At 39.3% G+C, this 27,326-nt stretch overlaps 2 protein-coding genes across 3 annotated transcripts; one reads left to right on the plus strand and one right to left on the minus strand.

Annotated features, from left to right (window-relative positions):
- Nucleotides 1-1,107: 1,107 nt before the first annotated feature.
- LOC121960478 (U2 snRNP-associated SURP domain containing) lies at nucleotides 1,108-14,332 on the minus strand. 2 transcript variants are annotated; one of them, XM_042510195.1, is made up of 26 exons: nucleotides 14,267-14,332; nucleotides 13,359-13,457; nucleotides 12,400-12,514; nucleotides 12,167-12,288; nucleotides 11,999-12,069; nucleotides 11,325-11,413; nucleotides 11,142-11,177; nucleotides 10,950-11,032; nucleotides 10,093-10,258; nucleotides 8,590-8,801; nucleotides 8,151-8,194; nucleotides 6,335-6,439; nucleotides 6,171-6,237; nucleotides 5,873-6,036; nucleotides 5,029-5,191; nucleotides 4,829-4,908; nucleotides 4,649-4,736; nucleotides 4,406-4,540; nucleotides 4,072-4,261; nucleotides 3,885-3,965; nucleotides 3,693-3,744; nucleotides 3,457-3,607; nucleotides 3,205-3,315; nucleotides 2,979-3,106; nucleotides 2,694-2,879; nucleotides 1,108-1,616 (listed from the first exon to the last, which is right to left on the minus strand). In XM_042510195.1, exons 1-26 carry the CDS (start codon nucleotides 14,309-14,311, stop codon nucleotides 1,481-1,483), a joined length of 2,919 nt encoding a protein of 972 aa, XP_042366129.1. In that variant the 5' UTR covers nucleotides 14,312-14,332; the 3' UTR covers nucleotides 1,108-1,480. The 2 variants fall into 2 exon arrangements, with proteins under 2 accessions (XP_042366129.1, XP_042366128.1); XM_042510194.1 differs by lacking the exon at nucleotides 11,142-11,177 and having other exon boundaries at nucleotides 14,267-14,322.
- A 1,419-nt stretch (nucleotides 14,333-15,751) lies between these two features.
- pcolce2b (procollagen C-endopeptidase enhancer 2b) lies at nucleotides 15,752-25,673 on the plus strand. Its single transcript, XM_042510836.1, has 9 exons — nucleotides 15,752-15,963; nucleotides 16,248-16,356; nucleotides 17,379-17,634; nucleotides 18,770-18,894; nucleotides 19,780-19,916; nucleotides 20,009-20,172; nucleotides 21,642-21,725; nucleotides 24,959-25,126; nucleotides 25,469-25,673. Exons 1-9 carry the CDS (start codon nucleotides 15,827-15,829, stop codon nucleotides 25,597-25,599), a joined length of 1,311 nt encoding a protein of 436 aa, XP_042366770.1. The 5' UTR covers nucleotides 15,752-15,826; the 3' UTR covers nucleotides 25,600-25,673.
- Nucleotides 25,674-27,326: the final 1,653 nt, after the last annotated feature.

Below are 27,326 nucleotides of genomic sequence, written 5' to 3' on the forward strand. Positions count from 1 at the left end.
ATGTTATGCGATGAGGATAATAGTACGCAAGAGTGTGGTAAAGTGAAATGATCGGGGGCATAGATAACGTTATCAGGGTTTAGGTTAGGCTATATGTATGGCCACAATATACTTAAATACGCTCAGATTTTAGATGCATTTAAGTTATATAATAAAAAACATTGACACATGAAGATATCACACTAGTACTGAGAATTATATATACCTGGCTGGTGATGCAGTTTAATGACCTGAATGGCTTAACGGCAACGCGCATGCACAAACACCATATTTTGTCCTCATGTCCTGTTATTGATCACAAGTTCGAATCCTGGTCGGGATCTTTTGTTCATGTCGTCGCTGATCACGTAATGTTATTTTCGTACTAAAGATAGCTAATATGTTCTTGCTGGGACCAAAAATAGCGCACAGCAATAGATTTATGTCATGAAGTTTCAGCAGACACCGTCAAATGATTGAGATAATAAGGCGGGACTTCTAAAGCGTTTATTTCCTGGTTTGCCGGCCTGTTCTCGGAGGTCACGCCTACAAACAGATCTGTCTCTATGGCCAGCTGATTTCGTTAATTTTCTGTGGTTTATAATAGATCCATGGTTAATTAAACCACCAGTCAATCTGTAACACCGACAGCTGCTGTTTCAGCAAGGTAATTATGGCTCCCCATCAGAAAGGGATGTCCAACTGGTTAGTACTGAGCATACAACTTCATAAATAAGGCCTGGATTATACTGCACAAGTTTGTTAAAGTTTGTAAAAAAAACATTTGCCATCAAGTTGCTGTTGTCAATTGCAGCCCCAACTTTAATTTCTCAAGAATCTTTTCAGTTTTTGGAGGCATGTGGGGAAAACGGTTTTATCCACAAGTCTGACCTAATACAGGGTGAGAAATTGATGTACAAATAGTCATATAGGGGGTTAAGTATTCCTGCTTTTCCAGTTGCCCTGAACTGTCTGCTAGAATCAGATTATGTTTAGCTTTTTGCAAATTTGATTAAATTTCCAATAATACACTAAAAAGTAAGTACTTGTAATTACTTTTACTGTGACCTGCTTTTAAATAATAAGAGGTTTTGAATGTCCACATTATGTTTGATTTAAAAATGACACTTTTTTATTAGGAATTCTTTTTTAATGTGAACTACAAAAACAGAAATCGACAGCATGAATATGACTAATGTCATCACACTCTGAACAGGTGTGGTCTATCACATGGATGAATTCCATTGGGAGGTGTTGGGGAATCAGGACACAAGAGCACATTATTTTTTGTACAATATAAAACAGCAATGGCCCCATCCATTTGATACACCAGATGGCAACCCATGCAACACCCTTCACTCTTCATTGTCTATACATTAACATTTGGGCAGAGAGCTTCAGCTGCCAAATCAGTCAATCTTTTATACAACACGGCGCAGAAAAGGGAAGAATAAAGAGGGGGGAGAAAAGGCTGGTTTGGAGGTTGAAAGGAAAGGAAGTGTCAGTGTTTGCTCTTCTTTGATTTTTTGTGAGACCTGTGAGGTGACCTTGATTTGGACCGGGACTTCTTAGCTGATTTCTTGGGCGTCCTGGAGCGTGACCTCCTGGATCGTTTGGGTGTGCGAGGTGACGGAGATCTAGTGGGACAAACGGGTAATTAGATTTCAATCTAGATGTTTTAAATCTCTTGAAACACAATTCAATTAATAAAAGGACATCTCAACTACAAGATAAAATGTAAGATTAACGGATCTATATGTACGATCTGGGCATAATTTTAATTTGTAACATTCGAAAAATGAACCAACCCTATCAACAGAGGGTGAAGAGATTACACCTTTGACGTTATGTCCAAGATGCCTATGTACTGGATTGCAAAGATTAACTTTGCGAGTTAAGAGTGAGCGGCGACAGTGAGTCACTGTAGCCTGCAGTGCGCTGCAGGAGAGGATGAAGACGTTGAGCCCTGTTGAATAGTGCCTCCTCCCTGTTAATGTATTGCGACCCCCTTGGTGGTCATGGTTAAGGCTAAGGATTTGGGTCAGGTTTAGGCGGAGAGTAGACATATCGACCGAGAAACAGTCCTTGACTCAACACCGAAGTCAGTGGATACAGTGTAGAAGTTACAAATACAGTACATTAGTTAGAGTGTCAGAAACACAGCGATGGCAGAAGCTCCAGGAAAACGACTGTTATCCCCATCACAGGCAGCAAAACTACAGTAAATATTGGTGCAGCTTTCCAACGCTTGGAGATAAAAAAGATGCAGTTCGATGCTAAACTTGCAATGTTTCATTTAGACTGGTAAATAACATCTAACGTCAGCTATTTACCTAAACATATCTTTAGTGTAACGAATGACAACACAAACTGTGGGCTTACAGTTTGTTTAAAACGTTTGAAACGGTGTCATGTGACTGTTTTCTTGTTACTGTGGCATTGCTAAAGCTGAGCTGAATTAGCCACACATGATCAGAAGATAGCAGCCTTATTTTCACCGGCTGTATTCTTGTTCTGCTGTCAGTTATGAGTTGCCTTTATTGATGACTGATGACTATAAATTGCAGTTGACACAGTAGTAGACTGACCTTTAAAGGGTGAAATAATGCCCCCTATTCAGTAGGACTGGGTGGCTGGAAATTGCAAATACCTCCTTTAACCAAGACCTGGCTCTGGTGACATTAACAGCAGCACTGCTGGACAGAAAGTCTTACCTCTTGGAGGACTTTTTGTTGCTGGATCGGGGAGAGTCTTTATGGGTGGAGCGGGAAGATGTGTCTTTAGAGTATGAGCGGTCGGAGCGTTCTGATCTTTCTGACCGCTCTGAACGAGGGGAGGATGACCGGCCTCGTCTGCTGCTACTCCGCGTTGGGCTCGGTGACCCACTGTGACGCCGCTTCCTATGAAACAGAGGGGACAAATATCCGTCAGATAGGAAATTAAACAAAGCCGGTCTTTCAAATACTACCACACCGCAGCCTACCAACTGGATATCTCACCTCTCTTTCCTGGTTGGTGTGTCCTCCTTTTCTTTTTCCTTCTTTAAATCCTTCAGGCGTGCCTCAGCTTTCTCCTTCTCTTTCTTCTCCCTCTCCTTCTCTCGTTCAAGTTTCTCCTTTTCTTTTTCCTACGATAAAGAAACAGAAAAAAATGACCGCAATTTTGTATTTTAACTCCTGTGTTTGATATCATCTATGGTAAAATCTGAAGTGCCCAACTGAATACCTTTTGTAGTAGTTTGTCTCTGTAGTGCTCCACCTGCTCCTGAATACTCTGCCCAGACTTCTTGGGCCTTTTCCCAGATTCAAGTTCATCCTGGAACTTCATAACTTTAACCTGGGTTAACAATAACATGAAAGGAAAATGGTCAAATAAAATGTATTTAATTTGCAAACAAGACACCACTTATATATATATATATGTATATGTATGCTGGTCATGTGGGACGAGGGTTTCCTGGTTTCTGTAATAAAGTACCTCTATCTCTCTGAGCTTTGTGCGTTTCTCCTCATTCATTTCAGACATTTTGGCCTTAAAATCGGAGTCATCTCTCATGGGGTTGAAGTAGCTCTGATTATCTTCTGAGCGAGGGCTCCTGTCATCATCATCACCACTGTCTTCGTCATCTCTGTAGTAACGGAAACAAGCTCATTAAAAAGATCTACCAATGTTTGCAAAACAGACATAATAAAATAAAAAGGCAGCACACGTACTTTTTTGTTTCTTCTGGCTGCTCAAATATCTCCCATTTTGAAGTTGTTACGGCTAGGGAGAAAACAAAAGTCAGCATTAATGGCAACTGAGAATTCACACAACCAAACTGGTGACAAAAATAACTTATGTACTGGAGTTTATGCTTTTCACATGTTAAAAGTTAATAGTTTGACGCAAAATAAAGGTCTCACCTTGAGCCTCTAACTCTGACTCGTCCACTGCTTCCCATTTTGAGGGTGCTACCTTGAAGGTTGCCTCCTTGGACGGATCCACTGTGAAAACCAGGAAAATGGTGAGAAGCCGATTCTTGCAAGAGCAGCATACAGTAGAAACACTGAAAACTGCCTCATACAACATCCTATCTTAGTCTCTGCTCACAAGGTATGCCATCTAGGTCTTCTTCCATAGGCTTGATAGGAACACCATCTAGGTCATCCAGGGGGGCTCCATCAATAGGGGCCCCATCAATGGGCCCTGCGTCGATCGGCACCCCATCCACGTCCTCCAGCAGAGTGCCGTCTACATACTCCCCGATTGGAGCCCCATCAATGTCTTCTGCTGACTCAGCCTGCCCCAGAGACAGCACACAAACACACACACAAAAAAAAAATAAGCTCGGACTTAGAAACTCATGGGATAAGTTTGGAAAGTCAACCTGCTATAAGAGAATTTTCACAATAGTACAACGGTCTAGTATTGTTACTTCATTTACCTCCACAATGACAGGGGCTTCCTTCTCTGCAGAGAGATTAACTAGACCCAGGAAGATATTCTGCAGCTTGATGAGGAAGGGGTCTGGGTACACAGCCCAGTCCTCCCATGCCCGAAAACACGACATTACTCGTTGCTACCATAAAAAAGAAAAGCAAAAAAAGATGGTCAAGTAACATACTGTAAGTGACAAACTGATTGGGAAAATTATGTGTTTAATTAGCGGGATTTGGACATTAGTTACCTTAAAGTTTTCACTCTGAAGGTGACCCTGTATCGTTTTGTACGTCGCATTGAGGTCTGCGAAAATCTGGCAGAGCTTTGTCTCAAAACTGTCAGGATTGAGAAAGAGCATTAATGTGATTGAGAAACACAAGAAACTTTTGCAATCTTAATGTCCAAGGAGGTAAGTTACACAACTCACTATTTTCTGTAGTAAGACGCATTGGATACTTTGGCAGAGGAGTTGTACAGCACATCAGAAACTAGATATAACCGTGCAATCTGAAATGAGAAAATATGAATTATTTTTGTAGCATTTTTATGAGAATCGTAACCACAGAATGGAACATTTATGAATATTATTGGTCTTGCTGCAAGCTGAAGGTCAGTGCTTTATCTTGCCTTCTTGGGTAGAGGGGTTTTGAGGATGGAGAGAGACTCTGTGACACACTCCACAATCTCTTCAGCTGCTTCGGCATGGCTGAGACAAAACAACATGGCCTCTGCTATGTCTCCCCTCCTGGGAGTCAAACCACGCAGCATCTCCTCTAGTTTGTCCCGCTCGCTGCAGAAATAAAGGGCATTAAGTGTAAATCCACCTGCAGGTTCACCCACTGCAGGGCATCTTTTGATGAATCATGAGATGAGCAGTTTAAAGTAACAGTTCACTCCAAAATCAAAAACATATTTTTCCTTTTACCTGTGGTGCTATTTATCAATGTAGATTATTCTGGTGCAAGTTGCTGCGTGTTGGAGGTATCGACCATAGAGATGTTTGCCTTCTGTTAAATATAATGGAGCTAGATGGCACTCTGCTTGTGGTGCTCAAAGCGCCAAAAGAATTCATTTGAAAAGCTAAACAGCGAAATCTCTTTCCAGAAGTCCCGACCTGGTTAATGAAGATAATCCACAGACCTTGTTGTGAACTATTTTCTTTTATACCAAACTATAATGGCATTTACTGCTAGCTCAACTAGCACAACTGACGTAGCTCGTTATAGTTTTGCCAAGGAGTACTCCATTTTTGTTAACATCTTACACTGTCACAAGCATGAGCCTCTTGACAATGACTAAATGCAGCCGATATCTTTAACACTCAGAAACTCACACCAAAACAATTTAGACTGATACATAGCACCACAGGTAAGAGGAAAAAAGTTTCTGATTTTGAGCGAAACTGATGTATCATGAGATAGTACAGTCTAACTGAATCCAAGCAAAGAAAATCATAAGAAAATGGTCTTACTCTTCTTTCAAGCAGCCTTTTTTGCTGCCCTCCTCCTCTTCCTCATCTTCTTCACCATCATCATAAGGACCATGGAGGTAAGGGTTAAGAGGTGGTGGACGCCACAAGGAACCATTCTTAAACATCCTAAAGTCCTCTGTTTTCCATTTGACTGGTGCTTCACCCTGAGCAAGAAAATTTGAGTTACTAACAAAACCTGCAGGACCATGATCCCGCAACTTACTATTTTTTTAGAAATTTGGGATGAATGTCCGAAATTTTGTTCTGACTAAAGCAATTTTAAAAACAGAAATCAAACCTGTAGTATGGAGTAGAGCTTCCACCGGTAGTATACATGTGCTGGGCTTTGGTTCTCAAATAAAAACCTGAAAGAAAAGTCACATACATGAGCAGCCGCATCGAAATTGTGCAAAAACTACTAAAATGACGAAAGGTAATAGGTTACTGATGTTCTGCACTAACCTGTACATGGGATTGTTGATTTCTCTGTTCATGATCATGGCTTCAAACATTGGGCCTTCACGCACCACAAACTCGATCATTCGGTGGATGAGAGAGAGCAAATTCCTACAAGAAAAACACAGTTAAAGCAAACAGATTCAGACTGGCCGGACTCTTGACCACTACAAAAAGCCTGTCTGTTAAATGTTTAATTTTTGCGTGGTGGTTTGACACTCAGAGCAGTTGTCTTGGCAGATATGATGCGTTATTGAAAAAACAAATGTTGCAGGGCATAATTGCAGGCGTCATGTGCAGCAAGCTGTGACTGAACAGTGCGTTGCCATGGTAATACTTGCTATAATGCACCTGGAAGAAGATGTCGCTTCAATTACTCAGACAAAATAAACAGTATGTATTTATTAATGTATTAAAATAATGAATTCACTGTAAATGATGAAGCGAGTCATATCTTAATAGAGAGATAACCGTCATAGAGTGTCATGTGACCAGGCATAAATTAAACGCAATTGTGATTATGCCTCTGAGCCTATGTCTAACATTAATTCATAAATGCTAAAAAAAAAATATCAGAACTTAAAATGACAACTGATGTTACAGTAGAACATTGATAAAGATTTTTTAAGCTAACAATTTAGGTAACAGTAAAACTTTTTTTTAAATTGTGTGCAATTTACTACAAGTTCCATCAAATTTATGCTTTTTTTTTGTCAGACTACAGTGCAAAAGGTTTTAAGTTACATTGCACTGCCTGGGCACTTTCTTAAAAATCTTCCTAGATTGAAAGTTTAAAAATTGGGCAACTAGGGAAGCTCAGGAACTTGGGAAAGTAGGAGCGAGACATTGACAAGACACTGTATGAACTGAAAAGTCTGTGAATACAGTGCCTTTCAATTCCCACCCATCTCCTGACTAATGTAAAGTGAGGAAGAACCAAAGCAGTACAGGATTGTTGGCCTAAATAGGCTAAACATGTTATCTGCTGGTGGAGTTGCTAATGTCTGATAAAGTGCAAATGGGATTACTTAAGTTCTTTTGTGACAATTTTTGGGGAGATACATGGTGCAGGCTGCATACAATTAGCCTAAAGTGGCCAACAAGACAAAGGATGTCTTTCATTTGACAACACAGATCACATTTACTTGTATTGGAGCCGATCGTACCAATGGCGGGGTAAAATTCAGTATACTTTCCCAATCCATCCCATGATGCTTTTCAGGTCCCTCGCTGCTGCAGACAGTTCAACTTGTGCTGCTCACCAAGGCCAATGTCAAAGGTCATATAGAGACTACTACTGGCAGGTTTGGATTTGTTTGCAGGAGCCAGATTTACTGAGCTCCTGATAGAGTGACAGAGGCCAAGGGGGTAGACGGTCTGAGTGAGCAATGGTCAGAGAGCGGCATTTCACAACTACAGATCTAAAATCAACAGACTATGTATCTGGCAGAGTAGCATGTCACGAAGTTGAAAAACAACACGACTAAATGTGGATGTATGGAGTGGAACTGCGATGGACTGAAAGTCATGATGTTTGGCTCGAAACAGCACATTAAATAAGCACTACAATGTTTTTGCTACATATTTAAAGGAAATATGAGGTGATGGTGGAGTGTGAAAGAGCAAGATACTAAACAAACTTGTCAGTCAGTATTATTCCATCTACTAATATGATGACATTGTGTGGTAGCCTCAACCGTTGCTCACCCCTACTGACCAGCCCCCTGTAGCATGCAGTGATCAACCGATCAAACTTTAGCTTCATTATGGGATGTTTTTTTTCTAAGTTTGTACACCAATTTAAAAAAAGAAAAACATGTACCTTTCTGTTGGGATAACCACTTTGACTATGGCTTGCGACAGAGTCTGTATATGAAGTCACATCAGATAATAAACATAGAATGTGAGTATTGTTAAAAGGCAACAGGTGAAAAATATAAAAAATGCATTTTAAAGTGCAAATAGACAACAACTTTCCTTTACTGCTGTCAGTTTTACTAAAGGCCAAACACCCTGCCCTGACACTGTATTCATTTAACCATCTCTGTAACACTGAGCATTTTCCACACGCTAACATTTCACTATACCCACACTGTGATATACAAAACTAGTTTAATTCAGCAAGATAAAAACTATCACTAACACAAATTGGAATAAAACATGTCCTGACTGCTCATCATAAAGGCTAACATCGTACCAGCTGAATTAACAAAACACTGCCATAACCCATGAGAAAATCCTAAGCTGACATGCTGAGTTACCTTCTCAAACTCCTCCTTGTTTTTAGGTGGAGGAAGCAAGGGAGCATTGGGGTTCTTTAGCCTCTCCCGGGGCTGTGCGTTGAAGGGTAGGCCAGAGGGAGGCGGTGGGAGTGTGTGCTCCATCATGGAAGGAGGGATGTAGATGGGGTGGGGAGGAATGGGCACACCTTTGCCCCATCCTAATTTCATCTCAAAGTTCATTATCATCTTTCCTGTAATTGAAGCAAGAAAATATATTTCTATACAATGGCTATAAAGAACTAGAGGTATGCAAACTGTTTATTTAAATGGGAACACCTCCTAAATCAATAAATCCAATATATTCATCCCACGGCCTAGAAATGTTCAATCAGTATTTGTGAACATGAGCTACTCTCTCAAGGGCCATATTCTCAAAGCATCCTAGTATAATAGTTGCTCCTAGTGACGAAATTCTAAGAAAATTCTTAAATTACGTTGTTTTATGTTGTCTAAGAATTTCTGGTTAGAGTTAAAATATTAGCAAAGATCTTAGCCCTTATGAGTGCTACTATGGTAAAAAACTGAGAGGGAGAAAATTATGTGAAGACAAAGAGGTAGAAGAAACGTTGGGTGACAACAGAGTTAATGAAATGCTAAAGAAATACAGTGATCATAACTCTAAAATATTTGCAACTGGAAAAATACAACAGTGCAACAGTGTAATCACACAAACTGAGCTTTCACAGACTCATACTGTGACGCAGTTCATTTCGTCTTCACAGGGTGTCCACGCCTAAAAGGGTGTGTCTTTGACAGCCACTCACATCTGTTAAAGAATGTGTAATACCTAGTCAGGGGATCAGCCACACCTCCTCACTTAGAAAAAGGTTTCTGTCTCTTGCTAGCTCAGAGTTAATAATAATAATAATAATAATAATATATTTTATTTATAACGCACTTTCCATTCAGCAAAATCTCAAAGAGTTGCTCTTTGAATTTTCCTAAATCACTTCTAAGCTGGGACTACCTGCTAGTGAAATTTTAGGCTAAAATAGGAGCTCTCTCAGAGTATTCTTAAAAATGTTGGTCTCTTAAACTTGTGATATCATCATGAATAAAGTCTGGAGCTGCTCTACAGACAATAAATGGGAGCCTGATTTTTTGGACTCACATAACTTCTTTTTTAATATCCAATGAGCTTTACTCTACTGTAGTGTCCACAGATCTGAAACAGAAATATATTTGACACGTTCCCCCTGGGTGCTCTCGGGGTCATCTACAACATCTTTCCCAATTCACTGTCTAAGGAGCAGCTCCACACCTTATACCTGACGACATCACAAAGTTTTAGCACTCTTGCTTTTGGATTTTGGAGAGAGTTGTTCATGGGTTCATATATTTTTAGAATTTCTTAGACGACAGGAATAACACATATAAATTATGAAAAAGGGGGTATAGTTTCCCAGTTTAAAATTAAATGTTAAAATTAAATTAAATTCACAATTTAATAAAACAAAACAAACAAAAAACAGAGCTGCGTACCATTAAGGTTCTTTAGTGCTCGCTCAGCATCCCTCCTGTTCATGAAAGCCACAAAGCCACAGTTCCTCTCCCGAGCCCTTTCCTCGTCTGTCCTCGGCCACATGATCTTCACACTGGCCAGTGGGCCGTAACGGCCAAACTCTTGACACAGCATCTCCTCATTCATCTATGAAATAACAAAGACAGATATGGTGTTCTTACTTCATATACGGACATTGAGTATTTTCTTCACAGCACAATCGCTGTATATAGGGTATTATAAGCAATTTGGTTGTGCCGCATCATATCGTTCATGCTAATACCAGTATAATTTTTAATTATTTAGAAAAATCCACATTGTGATAACAGCAATATTTTGACTTGTTGACATAATAACATCACACTATTATGCACAGCAAAAACAAGCATGGGTGAAGGCGAACCAGCTGACAGCTCTGCATTGGAGACAATGTGCAATTTATTTTATTTTGCTGCACTGTTTATATTTAATACAGAAACAAAATCGCACTCTGAGATTTATACAAACTTTAAAAGAAAAATGATTTTTGTTTAATTTCTACTAAATATTTGTATGCAACTTTAACACTTATTTTGTGGCAATTATATGATCTTAACAACTAATAAAATATTCTTAATTTTTTTTGTATTTTGTTTTATCATTAAGAATATTGTTATCACAAAGATACACTGACATATTGTGATTGACTTTAGGGTGGTTTTGCCCACCCTTAAAAGCAAGTCTTCCCAAAGTAAAGCAACAGGCTCAAATTGATCCCACCTATTGCCACAAAAACTATGTCAGTCCATGCTTTAGTGTCCCTGTTCTCTACTTCATAAATATTTGGATATAAACTTACCTGCGGATTGATGTTTCCGAGATACAAGTTAGTGGTGGAAGGGTCTCCGACATCATGGGAACCTGGCGCACAATCGTCCAAAACTGCAGAAACACAAAAAAGAAAAGAATTTCCTACTGCTGTCTGACCGGACAACATTATTTTCTTAGCAAGATGAAGATATTCACGGCCACTATATTAAGTCAAAATTACCACTGGACGGACGGTTTCTTCTTGAAGAACCATCCGCTAAAAGAAGCAGAAACGCAGTATAAATTTTGTTTCAGGGCAAAAGTGGACAAAGGGGGTGAGAGGGTGGAGTAAGGCGTGCAGGACAGCGCCATTTCAGGCCAAGTTAGTACATGGAGCAGAGTCATGCAGCTTAACGATACTTACATGAGCGTCTTCCATCCGCGCCTGATAGAGGTTCGAAGCGACTAACACGTCCTTTCATCTTGTGCCTTTCATCCCTTTCTTCCTGTATTCTGCAGGAAACAGAAGAAAGTACAACTACGTAAAACATTTGTCAAAATTAGTACATTTGTAATAACAGAAGTGCACAATTTCTCACAATAACACCTGGGAACCACTACTCGCCACTACACACAGACACAATGTATTGAATTTGTAATCTTTATCTATTGATTTTTTTTTATTTCTTAGCCTTTTGTTCCTGTACAGGGAGGTTGAAATTATGATTGATGGTATATTTATTGAATTATGAAATTGCAGAAAGAAATTTAAATATAAAATGGAATCAGAAACTTTTTTTTTTACAAATTCAAAATTTTGAAAACACTTAAAAGATTTAAATATGTACTGTAGTTAGTCATTATCTATCTTTATTTATCATTATTTATAGATTCTTGTTATTCTGATGTACCACTGGGTAACGAACCTATTTACTTAATTTTTCATTTAAAAAAGAAATGTCATCAGTACTTGAGCTATGTACTAAGTAAAATACAGGAAATTATATGATGACAATTTAAAAAAGTTTTTAAAAAAATTCTAAAACACATTAAATCCTGAACAGTTAAAATTTCTTGAAGGTCTGTGTTAAAACTCACTGTTTAAGTTCTTCTTTGAAAAGCTCCAAGTTGCTCTTCTTCTTTTCCTTTTCATTACTTTTCTTCACAGGCTGTAATACACATGTGGCAAAACAATATCAGCACTTTCAAGCATGATTTACTGTAGCAGTAAAAAGAGAAGCTACTGTTGACTGGGATAGTGCTTACATGTCTTTTATCTAATGTTAAAAACTGAGGTGGGGTTTCCAAAGGCAGGAAACTTTTTGTTTGGGTCTCAAACCGTGACTTGGGCTTGTACAATTTCCCTTTCTTCTCATCACCACCCTCATCTGAAAGGTGAAAGAGAGGTTTTGTTATATTCCACTACAATGACTTTAGCATGTAAAACATAATGTGATTCATCTAAGAAATACATGATGTAAATAATAAAAACGTCTTACCTTTGGATGCATTTGCAAATCCACCACGGACAAAGGCCTTGACTTTTCCCTCCCCTCCTCCTTCAAAAGCAGCAAGAAACTCCTCATAAATCTCTGCTGCGGCCCGCTCATCCTCCTGAACACAGAAACCAGCGTCAAAGTAAATGAACACACACACAAACTTACAGATTAATGTTTCAGGATGCTCACACATTTTAAGGCCAAAATTTCAAAACTTTTCACATCACATCAGATTCAACAGAACTCTACTCAAACAGACTTTTAGGTAAAGGATATATATGAAAGAAAGAAGAGAAAAATGAAGACACAGCCATGATGGTAAACAAAATGTCATATATTGACATATACATAGAGTTAAGTTACAAAGACAGCTCCAGAAAATACATTTACCATTATGTTACAATAAGTTTAAGTATGGGTTCCTACAGCTTGGGGTAAAATAGATATTTAAAACCGATTTTATAGTAACAAAAACTTAAGGATAATTTAGCCCAACTGTTTATTGTAACATAAGACATGATATTTTTGTCCTATGAAAACATTAGATTATCTATACCAGGTGTTGAAAAAAAAACTGAGTGGAACACATGGAAAACAATGAACATATTATTACATGAAAAATGGTAAATAAGTGGGAATATATAGCATTTTCTGACTGGTTTCTTGTCGTGTTGGTGTTTTTCACTCTGCATGTGAGATCCCACTGGATTGCAATAACAAGTTTAAGAAGAGTAATTTTGGAAATTCTTTAGCTAAAAGTCGATGGCAGCACTTATTTTCAGATTTTTCAATGCAACATCAGTAAAGAAATGGTTTTAAAATCGCATGTCCCAAAATTATTCCAGGACTTTTCCAAAACTTTTAATGATGTTAACCAATTTCGTGATGTTTCCAGGCCTGGAAAACAAGATTGTGAAATTCCATAACTTCAATAACTGAGCACCCAATAGCTTACTTACTTTTTTCTTTATTTCATCTTGTTCCTTCTTGCTAAGGGTCCTCTTTGCCACTGCCATTTTTCCAATGCTGAAAGACTTCAGTTTACTCTCAAGCAGCGCCTGTCGACATAAACAAAGCATGGTTGGTCCAACAGGTATTTCATAACCACGCAATGTAACTGTAAATGTGGGTGCATGTAACACATCCACACCATCACACTACTATTCCGCGAACTGTTCGTTATGATGATCGCGAGATCGTGACAACAAACATGTTGACAGGTAGGTTAAGCGGGAGCAATACCGTAACAACCGTAACAACACCCAGCTCATAATACACAGTATGGTGTCAACTCGTAGTTTGCAATCATTGCCCAAACCTTTAAAAGTCGTTGTTTAAGTTGCATATAATGCATCTAGTTGCAACGGGACATTTTTAAGTAGCTAAAAGTGAGCAAAATTATCCAGAGGCCTAACAGGCTGTTATCTGCTGCAGCGCCGCCGACTGAAAGCGGTAAGCGGCGAGTGACTGTCGCAAGGAGGCTAAAATGTTGTTAGGCCCCACTTCCCAAACAATACACTTTCCACTCTAAATACAAACACAATCGCAACAAACATTGTGCTAAATACTTATTGTGTCAGTATCAGCTGGTTAACTGCGCAAAGGATGTTCATTTCTGGGTCAACTGCCCTTCTTATGTTAGCTTAGCTTAAGTTAGCTTAGCTAAATTAGCCAGTGTGCCCGGAGAGCCAGACGATAGCTTTAGCGCGTTTACGGTTAGCTAACACCGCTGCGCACACTCGGTAACTCTTGTTTCTTGCGAGATATACATATATAAATACGCAAGGTTGTTCGGGTATTATATTATTTACATCTTTTTTACTACACGGACAAGATTGGCTTGTGCAAGTACTGACGGTATATTCACCTTAGCGCTAGCTTTTTGAGAGCCACCAGGCGTTCGGTCCGCCATCTTTTTCGGAACTAAAATAAAATCGATCGTCGAGTAGTGGATAAGCGGCAAACGTGACACCCCAGGCGACACAATCGATCACCGAATCAATGATTGTTGAACTTATTTTCTGTGCCTGTCTTTTTTTATTATAGTCATGTTTATATGTGAATAAAAACACAAATCGTGTATGAAAAGTGAAGCAATTCTGAGATGAATTTTCTTTATACAAAGTTAATAAAAACATTGCGAGAGGGGAGGGGAGGTGCAAACCGGGGCCGGCATTCAGATCATTTTTGGGGTGGGAGTTGTGTTTTTGTGTTTGGCATTGGGGAGGGGCATTTAACTTTAATTGGTAGTATTTTGTATTTATTATTTTGTATTCATATCATAGGAACCCCAAAGCAGAAAGTGGGTTTTAAATGCACGATATCTTAAAAAAAAACCCCTCCAAAATCACAACATTTATCAATGGCAATATAAATATACGAGCCAAATAATAATGCCGAACTAAGGCCAGACAAATATGAAATATTAAACAAGGTGTCCAAGGCAAAAACATACCAGAAGGAAGACCAATGATGCTGGGAAAAAGAGATAAAAACTATTAGAAACAAAAACAAAAAATACCAATAAAGGTAACTACAATTTAAAAAATAATCAATAATAATCGCTAATAATGAATAATAATAAGCAGGATCAATAAAGAATAAAAAGATACGTTAAAAAAACTAATTAAAGTGATAAAATTACATGAGAGAAAAAGGCATTCACTGATTATATAACCCTTGTCTCTTTAGGCAAGCGATATTAAATACATAATTATATTTATGACATTGTTTCATTGATGCTACGGTTGATTTTTTTTTCTTTTTTAAAAAGTAAATTGAGTTATAATGAAATTGCATGTAGCTGCTTGTACCATATTTAGTCCAGCAGGTGGTGGTCTCGCTCTCTATCACTATCATTTTATCTCTGTGTTATCTGTCTCTATTACCTGTGCATATTGTTCTGACAACCCACAGCTTAGGGCGATTTTAAAGACCTATTATAATGATTTTTTCGGGCAGTTGGCGAAAAAATATGCATTCCTGTTGGAGAACAGGCCACAGTTGTGCTCCATTACTCCACATCTGGTCAGTATCTGTATAGGCTATGTGTTACGCACATTGCAGGCTCTGAGCTATATGATCTTTGGTAGGTAGGCTATTAATAAAGTCTCCACCATATGTAGCCTGTGCATATGGTCCATATTGGCTGGAATGCTAAGCCATCCATGTATGACTCCTGGAGTCAAGTTTATTCATGCCAACTCCTTCAAGGTTTTTCAGGCCAGGTGCCGGAGACCTCACACCCTCCCAGCGCGTCTCTAATGTTTTTTTTTTTCTTTTTTTTTTTGAGAAAGCAGCAGCCTGTGCTCCGTCCCTCCTTCCACGCAGAACAAACGCTATATTCATCTGCTCCGGCTTGCAGTTACTGAAACTCCCTGCAGGAACTCCTGGCTACTTTCCTCCAGCGTTTGAGCTGCTGAACACAATGCCATTCATGCCACGGGGCGAAAACAGGCGAAGAGCCTGCTGCTCCGTTTGCCCAACAATGTGGAGAACATGCAGTGTTTTTTGCGCATGGAGTCTCCTGTTTTTGACAGAGGTCTATGCGCAGGCTCAGCGGAGGTACACCTTTATTTACTTTTTTAAAAATTATTATTAATTTGAAAGAATTATGAGTGAGTAAGGTGCCAGGAATCTCATGTAGCGTGTGGGGGAGCAGCGTCAGCGCACTGGAGTTTATTAGAGGAATAATCTGCAGTCCGGGCTGCCCCCCACTCAGGACATATGGCGCATTGAATTAAATTTAAATCAACCGCAGACTGGCGTTAACGTTTAGACATGGTTATTGCTTTGACATCATCATCTGATCATTTTGCAAAATAGAAAACATTCTTTCCCTCCTCTAGACCAAGCTTCACATGCGGAGGAAACATTACAGGGGAATCTGGAGTAATCGGGAGCCAGGGGTACCCAGGAGTTTACCCTCCAAATACCAAATGTGTGTGGAGGATCACGGTGAGTCCACTTTCATATTCACATGTTTTTGATTTCCTGCCATAGCCTAGAATAATGATGATGGTGAAATTAAAACACATCAAACAGCTGCACAATATAATAGTATGATTCACTAACTCCAAACTTCTCATTTCCTTCTAAAAATACTTAACCACAGCCAGTTTAAGGCAGTTTTTGCTGAATGGCTGCTGGACATGGCAACAGTCAAGGTCATAGTGTGACTCTACCAAGCTACATTTTGCTTTACTGATAAAATTCTGTTAATATGATATAAAATCACATGTGGAGACCAATGCTTTACTGGTTTAAGTAGGTGCCTCATCCTAAACACTGACATTTATTTATTATTACCACTACTTTTACAAATTAGGGGTTGACAGATTATTGGCCTGGCTGATTATCAGACCAATATTTGGCATTTTACTGATTATTTGTATCAGCATTTTATTTTAATGATGGCTGAATAAATTAATTAATGAGAAAGTGTGCACATTAGACTCAATCAACACCAGGAAAGGCAGCCTGCAAAACATGCAAAGTGTCAGCATGGGGGTAACTTTTACTTTGTAAAACCTCAGGGAGCTATTTTTATTCAGTTTTCATTTAAATTTTCACTGAACTTTAGAAAAAAAAGTCGCAAGGAACTTTCTGTATATGAAGCTGAAAGTTTCTGTTTCGATGAAACATTTGCTAAAGGCATTTAAATAAAGTTTTCTGTTGGAGTTTCGGAATTTGGACGGAAATATTTTCATTTTTATTGTAAAGGTATATTGGTTCCAAATATCCAATATCGGTTATCGGTCCTGAAAAACCGATATCGGTCGACCCCTATTACATATTGACAGAACTGACAGCTACTAAATTTCACTGAGGATAATTTTTATGATTTCATGTCACAGATAAATTCAATCAAAGTAACAAGCCAACATTTATGGGAAGTGTTACCTATTGACATTTTACTGTTCTCAGTAATAACTCTAATCATGTGAGACCCTTACTGCCCTCTATAAATTCCCACCCAGGTCCCTGAGGGAAAGGTAGTGGTCCTGTCATTCCGCTTTATTGACCTGGAGAGCGACAATCTATGCCGCTACGACTATGTGGACGTTTACAGTGGCCATGTCAGTGGCCAAAGACTTGGTCGCTTCTGTGGGACGTTCACACCGGGAGCCCTGGTTTCCACGGGCAACAAGATGCTCCTGCAGATGGTATCTGATGCCAACACAGCTGGGAGTGGCTTCCTGGCTGTTTTCTCTGCTGCCCACCCACATGAGCGAGGTAGGCAAACATGGGGAGATTGAGATTAGGCATGCTGGTTCTGTCACACACATTAGTGCCAAGGTTGTACCTGTGTAGAAAATATCTTGCTGCTACTTCAGCATGAGCCACGTGGGACTGTGTCTCAGCCATGGCTTCACCCTCATAAAGGAATCTGATGCTGGCCTGGGAGTGTGTCTGTGTTGGCACAGGGTCAGTCTTTAAAAAGCAAATTAACAAGGCTGTATAACAGGAGTGGCTTCATTGAGGTCATTGCATGGTGCAAGGAGAAACTATATATCTCCTTCAGAAGAATTCCTTTGCATAACACTTTCAAGGCATGCAGACACAGAAAAACAAAAGTTTTTCTTCTGCTCAGTCCAATCCAGTGACCTTCGGGGGTTTCACTTGTCCAAGTTTTATGGTTCCAGCAAGAGGACAAAAAGGGAGGAATATCTTAACACTTCTCGCAGTACAATGTGGAATTTCTCACTGACGTTTTTTTGGAGCGCCTTAGTCGAAGGCACAGGTCAGAAAAGGTCAGAAGTAACACTTAGTGTTGGATGAGCCTCTTCCTCTCTGCAGGGTTGCAAAGTCACGTCTTTTGTTTTTTGTGTGGAATTTTAATGGCTGGTTCACTGTATCCAAGAAGCTGACAGCTGCATGGACAACATCTATTAACCAGCCTGCCTGGCTTTTCCACAATTGACGGTAGCAGGTAGATTGTTTTGTCTCTTTGTCAAAACTGCACTGCACAACATTTGTTAGGTGTCTATTCTTGTCACAAATTGCACTTCTTTCTCAGACACGTTGTAAAGGAAACATCAGCCTAAGTGTATGTTACAAAGAAAACATGTCTTTAAAAAATTCAGCTCTCTGCCAGTGTGACAAGCTTGTGCGGTTATTGAACTGATGTTTCTCAGATGCTTGGACGTAAGCTGTCTTTTTTTTAACTGTTCACTGCTGCACGGGACTAATGAGTGACTTAGGCTGCACATAATGACAAAGAGGGCAATGAGAAATGGTAATACGGAAGTGGTTAATTGCAGGATCACATGCCCTTTCCTGTCTTGAAAATAGTGATGAATGAGAAACAGGAAAGATATTTCGAAGATTATTCCTGATGACACTCCAAGATTAACTTGAGTCATTACAGGGGACCAGTACTGTGGAGGAAGACTGGACAAACCCTCAGGGACTTTCAAAACACCCAACTGGCCGGAGAAGGACTACCCAGCTGGTGTCACCTGCTCCTGGCACATAGTGGCACCAAGGAACCAGGTCAGACTGTAATAATTTAATGCATCCTTACTGTTTTTTAATAAAAAGGCAGTTGTACATGTAAAGTTCTGACAAGAAAAGCCTTGGAAAGGAATACAGATTTGGGGAAACTGGCCTATTGTACACCTAACCTAGATTCAAATGTTAACCTCCTTTCCATATGTCCATGAGTATAAGTTAAAGAAATTAGTCTCATTTAGGAAATAAAGCATAAAACATGTACAACAAGTTATAGCAGTCTGGTGACAGGTCTTAGGGAATACTATATATGTGAAAAAAAGTTGTATGAAGCTTTTTGTGGGCTGGCATAACAACCCCTGAATTGTGGATGTCGGCGCCAAGTGTCAACAAACAACAAGAATGAGTGTAGTAAAAAAACGAGGTTACCTCTAGTTCTCATAGTTCTGTATAAATGTTATTGTTTTTCTTTTAAACTGTCCTTAATGAGTCAAACATCCAGCCGTGGACCGCAGAGGCTACCTAAATATTATTATTATTATTATTATTATTATTATTTATTATTATTATTATTATTAGATATCTTAGTTAAGTTTATTTTTTGTTGATTTCCAATTATACATTTTTTGTTTATTATAAATATAAAACAACACAATAGGTATAAAAGATGATTAAAAGATGACATGGGAGGGGGGGTTGCTGCTGCCTTGGGCTCTGAATGTGCCACGTCCAGCACTGCAAACATTATTAGAGGAGTGTCATGCTAAATTGGTGGAGTACTCTTGGCTCAGTGTGTAATGGGTGTGGACAGGACTACATCAGCCCACAAATGATGGGGGCACCCTTTAATCAAATACTCCAATAGCCTTATTACAAGCTTTTGCTTGATGAAAGAAGATTTTCTTTGCGGTTTGTCTCCTGCTGCAGATCATTGAAGTCAAATTCGAGAAGTTTGATGTGGAAAGAGACAACTACTGCCGCTATGACCACGTCTCCATTTTCAACGGAGCAGAGATCAACGATGCCAAGAGGATCGGCAAATACTGTGGAGACAGCCCCCCAGCGTAGGTGATTCTGTCATGAACATTTTATTCTCACTAAAACATCCATCCTATGAGCTCCTCTCAGTTTACACTCCGGCTGCGTTTCTCTGCAGGCCTGTATTCTCAGACGGGAACCAGCTCCTCATCCAGTTCCTGTCAGATCTCAGTCTGACCGCAGACGGTTTCATTGGACACTACAAGTTCCGACCAAAGAAATTCCCCACCACCACGATACCACCCACCACTACCACACAGCCAGTCACCACCAGGCCCATACGTAGGTAGCAACTTTTATCTAATAAAAAACGCTGGTCGACTACTAACATCTGTGTTTGTTGATGTAGCTATGAGACAAACTGGCTTTCTTTCTACTGCTGGATTCTCTTTCTAACACGTGTGGTTCACTTTAACCCTTTGAAACCTGAGCAAATTTGCTTTGTTTCTTTTGAAAACATGGAAAGCAGGCAATGAGCAACTAAAAAGAAAGCGAAATTACCCAGAAATGACCAAGAAATTAGAAAGAAAGAAAATTACCTGAAATTTGGCAGACAAAAAAAAACCAAAACAAAAAGTTAAAGTACAAAACAAGAAATAACCTGGAAAAAGTGCTAAAATAAAATAAAAAGTAATAAATAGAAATAATAATTCTTGATAATTATCATAATCATAAATGTAGTTTACTTGGTATTTTTCCTGAGTTATATGATCATTTTCTAATGATTTTCTCTCTTTATTTTGAGCTAATCTTCAGGTAATTTTCTTATCAGTTTTTACTTTTTTTTTAAATTTGCGGGAAATTTCATGCCAAGGTGCTGATTAGTCAAAGTCAAACCAATATGCTCAGTGTTGCAAAGGTTTAAATGCTTGTGAAACATCACACAAGAAAACAGATGTTAAAGGGTTAAACGCAAGGGACTTCTGCAATCTGCTTCTGATAGCAAATCTGGGCAAGTGGAGTGTACTGCTCGAGTCGTCTGTACACTGCCTAAAGTTAAGATTTCTCAATCAGGGCTGTGGAATAGCAGCTTCGATGATAACAGATACTCTGTTTACATAAAATGGGTAAAATTGGTCTTTGAAACAAAAATAAAGTCAGTCAATCTCCACAATTTCACCTGCAGTTGTGATGCATCCTCCTCCTCTGCAGAGTGAAGAGAACATACCGTACTGGAGACTGCAGGTCCCATTAAAGATGCAGCCAACAGAAGCACATGTTCAAACACAACATATGCTAAAACTGTCTTATGCTCACATCCCTCTTGTGTACATAACACAAGTTCACATACAGTGTGGGCATGTGCCCGCGCCCGCAATCACAGCTCAGTTTCATGGCCAAACTCACGTTCCCACACACTGCTGTTTTTTCCCTTAGTCAAGCCAGGCTATTTTGGCGCCTCCCCGCCATGATGTCATACTCTGACAATGCTCTCTGGTTGGCTTATCATTCCTGACTTTTCCCTTTCTCCAGTAAGAATAATATTTAGACAGTCACCTTGTACTTTCAATGGAGTCTTAACTATCTCCAACTCTAAAAACAGATGTTCGCCCGCCACATTATCTCACTATTTTGCACACTGCACATTGTCTCAGAGGCTGACAGCCATTCATTAGGAGACACTTTTGTGTTACTGAGAGTATTCTGTAAATAAACCACAGAAGGAACAGATGCAACCATAACGTCCACACTTGCATCACTGGCAGGCAAAAGTAAAGGGATTGAATTTTCTTTTGCTTATGTCTCTGCAGCTCTGAAGTACTCCGTCGCCCTGTGCCAGCAGAAATGCAAAAGACGAGGAACACTTGAGAGCAATTACTGCTCCAGCAATTTTGGTAAGAACATCAGAGCTTATTGCAATTTATTTAAGCCACACACAGTCACTGATATGTCCCAGCTTTGCTAATGCTATTATTGAGTGTATTTACGGTTACTGGACAGATTTTTTAAAGATATACGTCAGCGTCAGTCGCCAAATCTTCCCTAACAACCCATTTAGTCATGTCACTATCTGTACTCCTCTGATTTCTCCCTGCGCATCTCAAAGACTTCCTTGATAACCTGTCAGGAAGTGGAGGAGTGTATACAGTAGGACACAGTTACCTCCAGTGTAAACACTCACGCAAACTCGGCCTCAATCTGTGGGCGAACTGTTGATAAATGAGTGTGTTGATTCAGGCCCGGCCTCCGTTTGCTACTCTCTCGCTCTCTGATGTTTTGCTCCCAGAGATGTTTACCACATGTGTTAGATTGGCATTTCAAAGAGTTCACTTGGATTTACATCGGGAGCGGAGGATAAGGCGACCAACGTGGTGGTGCATGTGGAAAAAGTCAACATGTGATGTGGAGGCGACGGCAGCACGCAGTATGTGACATCATGTCTTAAAGAACGGGCAAGACTGAAAATATTTTGTCTAATCAAAATTTAAAGCCGTTACTGCTGGTATTGTTTAATCTAACAATGTGACTGTACGCACTTTGAATTGTCAAAAGCAGTTCTCTGGTTTATGTAACGGGACCGTTCGATGCAATAACATTACTGAGGAAGGGAGTCCTCTGGCTATTCTCATCCCTGTCAGGAAATGAAACAGTATGGGAAATCCAGACATATTGGTACCATCAGTGTGAAGAATTCTGTTCATGTTGAATGAAACGTGATTCCCTCTCACTCCACTGGCTCCACTGTCACTGCTAAACGTCAGGTCCAAACAACAAAACGTATTTTTGGAGACTTGGTCAGACTAAACAAGGATCGACTGAAACTTTACCCTGCACATTGTCACATTTGTTAGCACAACCAAAGAGAAAAAAAGAATTGTAGTCAGTAGCCATTCTGCATTTAGACAAATTATCCTGTAGGATTATTTCTCATGAAGTTTTCAAATTTTCAGTCCTGTTTCTTACTTGATGCAATGTGCCAAAATAATTATGGAGATGAAAGCACTGAGGTGCTATCGGTCTTTTCTCTATATCAGACCGGACAGTCTATAACATCAAGTGACCTCTGCTCAGCTCACATGCAAATCATTTTAGCTGTCTGCTGGACAATTATTAATCATGTCACATATTTAACTTGGCCTTGTCACAGACAGGGCCGTATCCTGGAAATGCTTATCTCTGAAAGTCTTAAAATTACAGTAAATGATATCCTTGATGTTTTTTTTCTGAGTTTTTGAGAAGGAGCTAATAGCTCACGCATGGACGAAGAGCCATTAAAAGGTCAAAAGGGGAGCGCTTAAAGCCAGAAAGGAGATTTTGAGAGTCCATGCTGTTATTTCACCATGACATTTTTACAGACAGGCTGCACTTCACAGGCAAGAAGTGAAAAGTCATAGGCACACGGTTCACATATTTTATGAGGTTATTGATGATGACAATAAAAAAAAGGAGGTTCCTTTCACTACAGCTGTTTTTAGGTGAAATTCCAGGCTCCCCTTTCTCTGATGTTGAAACATTTACTGGAACTTCTTCAAGTTACAAACATTAACTCTACATTCCTAAATTTCATGGTGATTCAATGACATTTTCTTCAGAGCCGGGTTGACATTTTTCGCATTTAGCGGATTATCTTGACTTAATCTTGTTTTAATTGTCAGAATTTTCATACAGAAACACTTGCACATACATTTGCACACTATTATGTTACAGATATGTTGAAACTTTACATTTCAGCAGCCCTTTGCATAACATGTTTTTGGCTGAGGCACGAAAAGTTTTGGTTAGGAAAGGATAATGTTTTAAAATATCCAGTTAGGGGCACCTACCAACTGAAAAAAACAGCTATTTCTCAGTAAAAAGCAACCATGGCTGTGGGCCCTGCTGGAAAAAACAGCAATATTTGGTGCGTGAAAGCAGCTGGAAACACAACAATGACTTGCTAAATCCCAACCGGTTTTGTTGTTTTAATTCCTCCTCGAACAGTGATCTGCAGCTTGGCAGCCATGCAGCCTACGTGACAAACCACCCTTCATCCTTTCCACCTCCTAATCACCAGTCCACTCAAGTCCACTCATATACTATGCCACTTTAGAAATGTTGTTATGATACATATGAAACCTGCAAATGGAATATAGTCGGGATTGGCAGAAAGGTACCATACCAATACTTTTTTCTGGCAACTGGTCTGATTAACACAATAAGGTTCACTTTTTCTAAAATGTCTCCACAACTATCAGATGTATCACCATGATATTTGGTACAGATGCTGAAGCTTTCTTCAGGATTAATTGTAATAACTTTTTTGATCCCCGACATTCCCACTAGCCTGTAATTAGTGCTAAGTAGCAATTGTCAGCATGCTAAAATAACTAAAACAAACTAAAATAGTGATAATAGTAAACACTTGTTAGCATTGCCACTTTGAGGATGTAACCAGCACAACATGATTTTTTTCCCTTAACTTAAACTTTCTTGCAGTAAGCCGTGAAGGAAAACTTCTCCCAACAGCATGTTACTAAGTTAGCTCTTAGCTCATAGCACTTTTCTGCATAAGTAAAGCCTCACATGGCTGTAGAATCGTATTAATTGTCTGTCTGGTGTGAGCCAGAAACATCTTCTTTGACTCTTTTGGTTTTTCAAATTCTTATTATACTTTTGTGCTTAAAGTTTTGGCTTTTGCTCTGTTGTTTGTGATATTTTTTTGTTTACAGAAATTAAAACTAACATCTATGTAGGAATGTCGAGGTTTTTAACCTTGTTTTTAAAGAAGTGTGTTAAAGGTCCAGTGTGTAGGATTAAGTGGCATCTAGTGGTGAGGATGCAGATTGCAACCACTTAAAACCTCTCCCATTATTCAAGTTTGTATGATAACTACAGTGGCTGAGTAGAAAATGGCCCTTTCTTTAGTCTGTCTATGTTTGGTTTGTCCACTCTGAGCTTCTGTACAAACAACATGGCAGACTTAAAGGAAGTGGCCCACTTAGGAAAGCATATTTATCATATAATATTCCATTTCTGCCGTCTAAGCCCCACACACTGGACCTTTAAGTATAGTGTGAAGGAAGGGCATGTATGTTCTCTTTACTATTTTAGGGAAATTTTCAGTACTTTGTTTGTGTGTTTCTGACAGTGATAACCGGGACTGTAATTACTGCGGTGATGAGAGGAGGAAGCATGTACGCCACTGTCTCTATCATCAACGTGTACAAAGAAGGCAGCCTGGCCATCCAGCAGGCAGGAAAGACCATGAGTACCAAGATCATTATCTTGTGCAAGAAGTGTCCATTTATCAGGAGAGGTGAGTTCACGCATGCAAAATGCGAAATCAAATTGGCAATAAAGATCCATATCTTAATGACGATAAGTATGCAGCTCCTGGTTGACTGTTTTGAATAACCTAAGGCTCTGAGTTTGCCTCTTTTGCTGTGCCGTCACGCTCATTTGGTAGAGCTCGCCCCAAAGTGTGAGGTGAGCGGCAGAACTCACTGTCCAAACAGTCAGAACATTAAATATGTTTATATGTACTCATATAAACATATGGTATACATACCTGCCGTGTGGAGATTCTGATATTTGGCCTCCCTGAATGTCTCTGCCGTTCCGCCACTGCATTCAGGTTTTTTTTGTGTAACCTCACCAGGCTTGAACTACATCTTCATGGGCCAGGTGGACGAGGAGGGCCGGGGCAAAATCGCCCCTCACCACTTTGTCATGGCGTTTAAGACGAAGAACCAGAAAGGACTCAACGTTCTGAAAAACAAGCGGTGCTGAGTTTCCAGTAGCGCAGAGGATCTCCACTGGACAGGTTTGCCCTAAAGGCTCAGCTGTGGATGGAAACAATTAAGCAAAAAAATGAACTCCATTTCAACAACATAAACACAGGCCACAACAACAAAACTGAATCTAGATGCAGAGATGTCAAAACAAAGAAATCTACACACTTCATTCAGTTAGGGGCAACTAAGATTTTTGTATAATTTTGCTGCAAATTGCATGTTTTTAAGAATAAACAAGAAATTAAAGGGATAGTTTAAAAAAAATTGAGTGAGGTTGTGTGAATAATTATCCATGAACAGTATATTACAAACAGGAGATGTCAGTCTGCATGCCCCCAGTTTGGAGAAGCAGGCTGGAGTCTGACATGGAAGCTAAGCTGCTGCTCTGAAAGGGAGTCAGCAACAAAACATATTTTAGCCACCGAAAAAAATTCACCCTACTTCCAACCGACTTTTTTAAGTGGCTAAAATACGTTTTGTGCTGACTCATCCACAGCAGTACAATGCCTAGCCTTCATGTCGTACTCCTGCCTGCTTCTCCAAACCAGAGCTTTGCTGACTGACATCTAAAGTGTGTAATATCCTGTCTATGGTTACATATCCCCTACAACCCCACTTTAAAAAATCTGAACTATCTCTTAAGTATTTTTACTCGGTCTTCTATTAAAAGACCAGTGTGTCTGTTTTGCAACCTCAGATTAATCAGCAACAAAATGAGCTGAAGTTTCCATCCCTACCCCTCAGCCCATTCTCACTCTGCCGAGTCACATTCCTGTCATGCCCCTAACAGGGATTTAAACTGCAGCCAGTAACAGGAGCCCAGAACAGGCAGAACAGCAATTCACAGAGACATGTCTCATAAAACAAACATTAATCAGACTGTTTAAAAATTTCAGTGTGCACATCAGCTCTAAAATCCTATGATGGCACAATTCAATTAAAATCTTTCCACATTATACTTCTCAGTTGTTTCCCTTAGAGGGCGTGGAGCGCAAAGTGAATAAACAGTGGGATTTATTATTTAGTATGCATTAAACAAATGTATTCTTACATTTCACCAGCCTGATTAGTATCCTTAGGGGATTTGTCACAGCTGATTGTTATTGTTAATGACAGCGTTAACAACCTGCAGTTCATTTTAGCATTCAATTTTTTAATGGGCAGGATTTGGACGTTTTTAAGTGGTGATATAAAGTGCAATATTTAATATATATAAAATTCTTAAGTTTTTTTTTATGTTGGTTTTATGTTGAATAAATTAAGGACCTTCCTAGCTAAAGCTCTTTTTCTTTAGTTTGTTTGCAGATGCAAATAACTGCTCTCAGCATACATCATTTACTTGTTTTTAAAGGCAGAGGTAGGAAATGAAAAATATTTTCATATGAAAAAGTCTGTGAATATTATTTATATTTTATTGTTTTCATCTTCCCAAATAAAAGTCCTTTAACATGTTGCTTTTGTTTGCCTGTCTTTGTGCATTCAGCTGGAATCTAAATACTGCTGAATAATATGTGAATTGGTGTGTTGACGCAGCTATGCTCTGCTAAGCATGAGAATAGATCAGGTGTGTGTAATGTGACTCTCACGTGGACTTGACCGCTGGGCAGTTGGCTGAACAGTTGATGGTTTTCTGGCATTCCCGACTGAGTGGACAAAGATCAGTTTTTAAGGAGAGAAATCAACAACTTCAAATCTCAAAAGCAAAATTTGTATTCAGCAAAA

This window comes from Plectropomus leopardus, chromosome 21 (assembly GCF_008729295.1).
Source record: "Plectropomus leopardus isolate mb chromosome 21, YSFRI_Pleo_2.0, whole genome shotgun sequence".
NCBI lineage: Eukaryota > Metazoa > Chordata > Actinopteri > Perciformes > Serranidae > Plectropomus > Plectropomus leopardus.

Excerpts from the sequence above, each read along its gene's own strand:
- LOC121960478 (XM_042510195.1), bottom strand. The coding sequence starts at position 14,311 with ATGGCGGACCGAACGCCTGGTGGCTCTCAAAAAGCTAGCGCTAAG. Across the intron at positions 12,289-12,399 it reads ATTTGCAAATGCATCCAAAG|ATGAGGGTGGTGATGAGAAG; the intron begins GTAAGACGTTTT and ends TTCACCTTTCAG. Across the intron at positions 3,608-3,692 it reads CAGCCAGAAGAAACAAAAAA|AGATGACGAAGACAGTGGTG; the intron begins GTACGTGTGCTG and ends CCGTTACTACAG.
- pcolce2b (XM_042510836.1), top strand. The coding sequence starts at position 15,827 with ATGCCATTCATGCCACGGGGCGAAAACAGGCGAAGAGCCTGCTGCTCC. Across the intron at positions 18,895-19,779 it reads TAGTGGCACCAAGGAACCAG|ATCATTGAAGTCAAATTCGA; the intron begins GTCAGACTGTAA and ends CTCCTGCTGCAG. Across the intron at positions 25,127-25,468 it reads GTGTCCATTTATCAGGAGAG|GCTTGAACTACATCTTCATG; the intron begins GTGAGTTCACGC and ends TAACCTCACCAG.